Source organism: Mercenaria mercenaria, unplaced genomic scaffold, assembly GCF_021730395.1.
Source record: "Mercenaria mercenaria strain notata unplaced genomic scaffold, MADL_Memer_1 contig_4451, whole genome shotgun sequence".
Lineage (NCBI taxonomy): Eukaryota > Metazoa > Mollusca > Bivalvia > Venerida > Veneridae > Mercenaria > Mercenaria mercenaria.
This window is the reverse complement of record NW_026462680.1, coordinates 65658-73413: the sequence shown is the minus strand read 5'-3', so window position 1 is coordinate 73413 and position 7756 is coordinate 65658. Positions and strand designations below refer to the sequence as shown.

Sequence of the window (7756 nt, the reverse complement as noted above, 5' to 3'; positions counted from 1 at the left end):
TCAGGACTTTTTCTCTTGCGGACAGTTGCTTTATTGCGTTATTCATGAGACTATATTATTTTCTTATTATTTGATCTTGGCTGTATATATGCGAAAGAAAAAACTTTACTATTTCCTCCAGCTCGCTTTTAAGGCATGACTATATTAGTATTTATATCAACTAATATTTACACTTTGGTTTTCCAGTTCTTTTAAGTGTTCAAATCGATCAAATGTTGCATACCTTTTATATCTACGTAAGAAACGACATAATCAGCAGGTAACGGCAGCTGAAATTCTTTTCTCGCGTGGCAACGCATGCTTTCCTTGGGAAACGTCCGATAAGATAGGGTTATTATTATAAACTGTACTATGAATAGTAACAAAATTACATAGGACAGAACCTTGTAACTCCGGCAAAATAACCGCAAGAGGGTACACTATCCGGAAGTGGGCTTAATAACTGGTTACTATGACTAAAGGCTGCACACCACTTAATCCGGCTGTTCTTTCTTTCATATAAAATCCACTTATTTTATTACGATTTTTAGACATTTTCTAGCATATCAGATATTCAGAGACTTATTTCCCAGAAAGAACTATATCGCTATTATAGAAAAAGAAAAAGAAAAAGGGGTGTTAACTTTTATATAAGAAAACTACAGTTCGTTAAATACAACCCGCTGAATTTACTCCTTTTCAGTTATTTCAATGTCTCTTTTCGAGACATAAAATTCTTACGCCGCCATTTTTATCTAGCTACACACATATCCTGAAACGCGGTAGAGTAAAAGAAAACACGATGCTATTGGGAAAGTGCACGAGGAAAGGAAGAAGCACTATTTATATTTTGACTACTTGTGGAGGCATTGGAATGACGAGTATCTTTAATGTATATATTTTGTAACCATGGTAATTTTTACCCTAACCTTTGCGCTGCTTTTATTTTCTTCAATAATATTTTCACTAGCAAGAAACCTATAAATCTTTAATATTCATTTTATCGATACACTGATAATCTTTCTTAATGTAAAGAACTTGATCTGATTTACTCTTTGGATCATCAGCGTAGAACCAAATGAATTTAAAATGCACTCGTGTTAGGTTTTGTGTTTACATTTTAAAACTGTTTCTCAGGGATATGTTTGCCCTAATAGAAGTAATATTAAAGAGTTAATATTGACTTCATTTTCATGTTCATTTCTGAATGAAAAATGGCATTATTGGTAAATTTTAGGTATGAATATATTTTTTTAACCAGTCTGATTTTAAAATTCATTTTGTCTTGGCAAAAGTTTAGTCTATAAAGCGTTTTCTGAAGGGCTAATCACATGCGCAAGAATGGCACATTTTACATATTTGCGCATATTGCATTTGCGTCATTTGAAATCGGTGTAAATATGTTGTCATGTGAACAGGACATTATGGTCAGATTATAAATGAAACATGTATAGAAAATGGTAACAAAATACACAGGAACACATAATTTCAGTACGGTTTAAAATTATCAAGGATTACAGGTACGTTGAAGCGGTGCCATGTGGTTCTGTGACAAATTGTGTATCAAAGAATTGGAACCACTGTATTGCCCTTGCATTGTGGTTAGAGACGACTGCCAGGGTCTGAACACATGGTTCTGCTGTATCTCTGCAATTTCAGCTGAAGATGTTGTTTTGATTCCATACCTTATAATTTTATTTCGAATGTTTTGGGGTTTTTTTTGTAAATGAGACGTTAAACCAAACATTTAAATCCTGTCTGGCACCATACAACCTGCACTATGATAGTGCGCCGTAAAACCAACATCCATTGATGTGTCTTACCTGTTTTATTACAAACGAGTTATGCATTCGAGTCGTCACAGTGTCTGTTCAATAATGTCTAATAGGCGTTGAGAGGTTGATAATAAGACAGTATTGCTTCTTATCTGAAGATGATATCACTAGTATAGAAAGACTATCAATTTCAAAGTTTCATTTAAATCTTTAAGTGTATACTTATATTTAAGTGATTCAACAAGTAAGTACTTGAAGGCAATCATTGTTCAAACATGGACCATTTAAAATGATTCAAGTTCTAACATTCAATAATTTTATCATTACATTTGTATTACTGTTTCAAGTATTTCGAGGCCCTGTAGAGGTTTCACAGTCTTTTTCTAAATTAGCAGCGAGTAATCAGACAGCCAGACAATCTAAGTGTTGAAGCATTTGATACCGCCATCCAAGAGACAAAAGCAAAATGTCAAGTGGAATTGAAAGTAATAGTGACCGGAAAGAACTCAGTACCCTAATGTGTAATCGAAACTGTTATGACAAATATGTCAGGACTCGTGGACATTTGCCATTATTAAAAGTTTATACACCCATGAAAGCCCGGTCGCAATTTTAAGATATGTTTCAAACCGGGAAGCAGTTTAAGGCGTATCTTCCATTTTTATATTTCCACCTGCACAACTGAACCCATCTGTCATATAATTCAGTTGTTTCATACCCTTAATATAATATCAATTATATGTGTATCCTTTGAATATGTCAAATTATAAATATTAATTATCACACAGTACACTTGCCTAAAGATAGTACAACTGTACATTCAACAAATAATCTTTACTGCGGTAAATGGTGTCGTAGTAAGTCTCTATTGAAAGATTTTTATTACCCGGGTATACAATTTGAAAACAAATCCACAATAAAATAAATCGCCAGAAAATGTATCACTGTTTACGACAAAAGAAATTGAATATTTAGAAATTGTATTGCAAATGCTGTAGAACATGAATACCATTTTTTATGATATGCCCCAAGTATGATGCTATTTATGTTAAATAGTAACCAAATATTTCATGGCCGTCAAATGTTAAAAAAATTCGTTGAAGTACAAGGAAACAACTGTCAATGTTAGTAAATATGTTTTAAATGCATATCACTTGAGAGCTGAAATATTGTGATATCGCAAACAAGCATAATAGCAAAAGTACTGTGTTTTATGTTTATTTGTATCTCAAAAGTTATCATGTGCGTGTCGTTATATATCTATCTGTTTATTAGCGATAGATATGTAAATGTTGATTAAGCTAATAAATGTTGTTTTATTTTTCGTTGTTGTTGTTAAAATTCTTCCCTCTGTAAACTGAGCAAGGTCAAATGATAATGATAATGTGTCAGTATTAATTAAAGGCATTCGTAATGCCGTTTAAATGAAATAAAATGATAAAAGTTCTAATGCGTGGATGCTTCCAATAAAAATACAATACCACAATTAATTCCTACTTTCTATTATTCTAATAATTAGCTAATTTGCAAGTATCCATTTTTATGTCGTTACTGATAGCTGTTGTTTAACTTGATTATAGGCATTTTTGGAAACTATATTGCAAGAACTTACTTTGCTGATGTCTCTTTCGTAAATTTTAAATTTTCGATTCAATGAGGATTGTCCTAAAAAGCCCTTGTCGTTATACCCAAAATCAAACAACAAGTACCATAAAAATATATTGTGCATTGTAATAATACACCGTATTAATTACTTGAGCAATAGCAGTACAGGTAGCAGTTGGTAGTTTCAAGCCTTAGATGCGAATTGGTAAGGGTCAAAATCATAAAATAAAGGTAAGTTTCAAAACTGAAGGCCCCGTTTTCATTCAAAATAATATTCAATGCAGATTTTGTGCTTTGGTGCTGTGAAATGGACATTTAAAAAACTTCTGACAAGTATTCAGCCGACCTGAACGGAATTAGTGTCCTGAAGTTGGTCAGATGCGAAACTGCGAATATTGATTGCTGGCTCTATGTGCAAATGTCAAAACATCAGAGGCCTAATTCAAGAAGGAGTACTGAAAAAAGTAATCGGTTGACAGATATTTTTGTTATGCAGAATAGGTACAGGAGAGGCTTGTGTTCAAGGCACTGTGCATTGTTGGACTCCTGCTTTTCCCCTAACTTTTTGCCACAAGGCCAAATATGGCAATATTTTGGAAAATTTGTCCATATTTTCGCGTACCTATGTTTCACTATTAGCTACCTATGGACTACAGAGTCTTATAAATTGCAAATATTTCTATCGGATTTTAAGAAAGCATACACATACATGATAGCTATATGCTTTATTTCTTTCAAAGCACATTGCTTAGTTGATTTCTGCTTAATCGAAGGAAGACGGTCTCCGGCCGGCTTGCGAAAAACCGCAAAACTGGCATCTGCTACCATAGCAATCCAATATACTATCTTTATCCAGTAACGAATTAATTTAGAGTATTGTCGCCGGTCAAATCATCATCTCTCGATTTGTGGTCTCGTTCTCACCGCACTGGTAAGCTGGGCGAGAATATTTTGTACAGAGAAAATAAACCTATCTACAATGTTCCCACATCCCCCTCTACCACCTACTAAAATACTAGCAGTGACAACCTGAATAAATCATCGAATACAAGTTCATATATAAGAGTGCAATTTTAGTTCAAACACTTAACATACAACTGATTTTTAAAACAAAAAAGTTTAAAATGTTGACGAATATTGTCACTTCAAGCTTCATTGTTGCGGTATTTATTCACATTTGCATTTCGGAACCGCACTGTTCTAAATTTCACTACGAAGAGAAGCTTTTAGAAAAAATGATAAGACTTGAAATTTCTGTGGAAGCAATGAAAAAGGAAATTGAAGAGTCTCGGAACCAAGTAACGACAACTCTTGGTAATCTACAAACAGAAAGAAGCACATGGGAGAAGACACTACTGACCATGAAAGACACAAGCGTTACAGCATTAGACACTGCCATTCAAGAGACAAAAACACAAGTTCAAGACGAACTGAAGGTACTAGCAGCCGAGAAAGAAAGATGGAATAAAAAACTAAAGGGTAAGTTCCATTTGACTTATTAACTTGTCAACTGTGGATTCCTTTTGGGGAGGCTGCGTTTTTGGAACATGGCATTCCCTGTTTGATATTTGTCCTTGATTTGTTTGCGTCTAGAGAAAGATCCTTGACATGTAATGAAAATGACATTAGGACCGTGATGTTTCACCACGGTATAAAAATTGTAAAGTAATTGACTATAAACTCTTCAGTCTACTCCGTGGACCATGGAGTAGTAATTTGATATTTGTTAAATCTGGGTAAATGATCTAAAAAGCAGCTTGGACGGTTGCATATTTGTACGTTATGCGAATTCTTTACTGTATAGGAAAAAGTAAAACTAATATCATTATTAAACATAAATGCCATACTGAACCAGATTTTTTAGCTATTGAATTATCTAAATTTCAACATGGTAGATGATACTGTAAGTATTCTAAATGTTAAATAAAATTATAGTGCTTAGAATTAAGTTCTATCAATTAAATTTCACTCAAATAAAACTGGGTGTTCGATTACGATATTACTAGAAAAGCAAAAATTCAAATATATCCGTTACAGTTGTCTTTAATATGTTTTGTCTAATCTATACATTTTCTTATTTTATTTTCGGAAAAATACGTTCTTTTTGGAATATCATATTTTGAAGTTGCAACATTTTTCCATCATTTTGACCGTTTTGTTTTACTTTCGGTAAAGATGTCGATGGCTTGCGGTTTGGAGTAACTGTAATATTTGTTCTATGTTTTTATTTTCATTAATTTGTGTTAAAATTATAATTTGATATGCCATTAATTCAAACTATATAAATTATTTGACCGACCTCTCAAGCAATGACTGAAAGTGCTTTGTTACATTATCACCTTTTCTCATATGCATTTTGCTGTTTGTATATTCTGTTTAGCTTTCTTTTTTTTCACAGAACAAATGTAAAGAAAACACTTTATGAATAAACATGGTGATCTGAGGAGAATTCACTGCTTTTACTTAGTCCGTATTAGTGATATTGAAGAATATCGTTAGCTTTAAACCTTACGAAGTTACAAAATGTTTATTTCACTTTTCTTGTCCAGTTGTACTTTATACATGATTGAAACTGACACTTCTTACAGTAAAATGCCGTTCCAGTATAATAACACTTTACAAATACAAGTATGTATCAGTTTTATTTTTACAGTAAAATGCTGTTTCCAATATAATAACACTTAACAAATATTTATAAATTTTGTTCTTACAGACAGCGTGAAAATACCAGAAGTCGTTTTATTCTCTGCTAGACGTCCCAAACATAACACACCAACAAGCGGACAAACAATGATTTTCACAGAGATCATCTTAAATAAAGGCGACGCTTACAATAAAGAGAATGGTGTATTTACCGCTCCTTATACTGGCGTTTATATCTTTACTGTACAATTCTGTGTGTATCCGGGAAAGCGTGTTGATTTTGCCTTCATGGCCAATGACAAGCCTTTTAAGATAGCACGGATCCAAAGACACAGTAGTAGTAACTTTTCCTGCCACAGCTTTGATGCCATGACCATTGTTAATAAAAATGAGAATGTGAAAATTAAGATTGTATATGTATATAGCTATAGTTCAGTTTCTATACTGGATGAGAACGATAGTCATTACTGGAACACATTCTCTGGTCGTTTTATTCAACCGATTTAGAAGAAAATTGATTTGATAGCAGCAGCAAAGCCATTAACACATTAAACAATACATGTATAAATTCCACATGTTTTACAAAGAATACGCAAATCATATTTGAAATATTGTTCCTGACATTTTAATTGATTAAAGATATTTTTGTAATTATCATGTTTAGTAAGAAGTATCAAAATGATGACACATTCTGTTACAAATTCAAACTTTTCAAATATCTTAATAAATTAATAATATTTGGTGTCTGTCCTTGGTATTTCTGGTACGCTTTACCGTCAGTATGAAGTGTCAGATTGGTTTCCTTATTCGTGTTTATAAAGAAGTATGGAAACTGCGCCTCAAAGACAAAGCTAGATATTAACCTTTACCCTCCTGCATATTTCTAAAATGGACTGCTCCATCATTCAATTTGGGCAGTACAACTTGTTATTCAAAGGAGTGTTCACTGAAAATTTACTGACTGAATGTCGTACATTGTAGACCATGATAAGTCTGCACTGCTGATCTTGGCCTGCACTGGTCGCAAGGGCAAAATTACTTACCTCTCTTTAAACGCTCACAATACCATTCTTTATAATGTGACAGCAATGTAATTCCTCTTTTCAGTAATTATTTTCTCCAATATCTGTCAATGGTTTGAGTACTTATTAAAGCTACTCGCCCACAGATTGCATGAAATATTTCAACATGTTCGTTTCCATTAAGTTTGACTTAGAATGTATATATGGCTCTGTAAAATGATAATGTGAGTGAAAATAAAAGTTACTTATTGGTAAAAATGCAAGAAGAATGTAAATTTCTGCATTAGTTCAAAAGCGTTGCAACGGTTTATTATCTTCTGAACAGTAGTTTTGTTAACTTATAAAAATATCTTGCAAAATAATTTTGTCAATACGTTTATATCACTAGTCACTTTTAGAGAACTCAACTGTTATGAAGTTTTGAAAGAAATTATTTTTCGCTTAAAATGAGTGGGTTAGCCCCTTTAATATGTGTATTATCAAATCCATTTGTTTTCATTACTCCCCTTTATGTCTATAATTGTATTACTGAAATTAAAGCTTTCTTAATCATGTAATTATGTATAATATCATCATTAATATGTATAACCGTGCTTGCCGGTTTAAACATAAAATTTTAAGTCTTATGGAACTTTAACTCTTCACGCTTGCAACATGAAATCATTGACATTTTGTACATTTTTAAAGAAGGAAATGACTTCATGACTCTAAGAACAGTAGTAGATGCACATT

At 32.7% G+C, this 7756-nt stretch overlaps 1 protein-coding gene across 1 annotated transcript; it reads left to right on the top strand.

The window, feature by feature from the left end:
* Nucleotides 1-4400: 4400 nt before the first annotated feature.
* Nucleotides 4401-6509, top strand: LOC123547814 (uncharacterized). Its single transcript, XM_045335066.2, has 2 exons — nt 4401-4838; nt 6073-6509. The coding sequence occupies exons 1-2, from the start codon at nt 4484-4486 to the stop codon at nt 6507-6509; spliced, it is 792 nt and encodes a 263-aa protein (XP_045191001.2). The 5' UTR covers nt 4401-4483.
* The last annotated feature ends 1247 nt before the right edge of the window (nt 6510-7756 follow it).

Bases quoted from the DNA above. Each gene is read 5' to 3' on its own strand.
- LOC123547814 (XM_045335066.2), top strand. From the start codon at position 4,484: ATGTTGACGAATATTGTCACTTCAAGCTTCATTGTTGCGGTATTTATT. The intron at 4,839-6,072 runs GTAAGTTCCATT...TTGTTCTTACAG, and splicing joins ATGGAATAAAAAACTAAAGG to ACAGCGTGAAAATACCAGAA.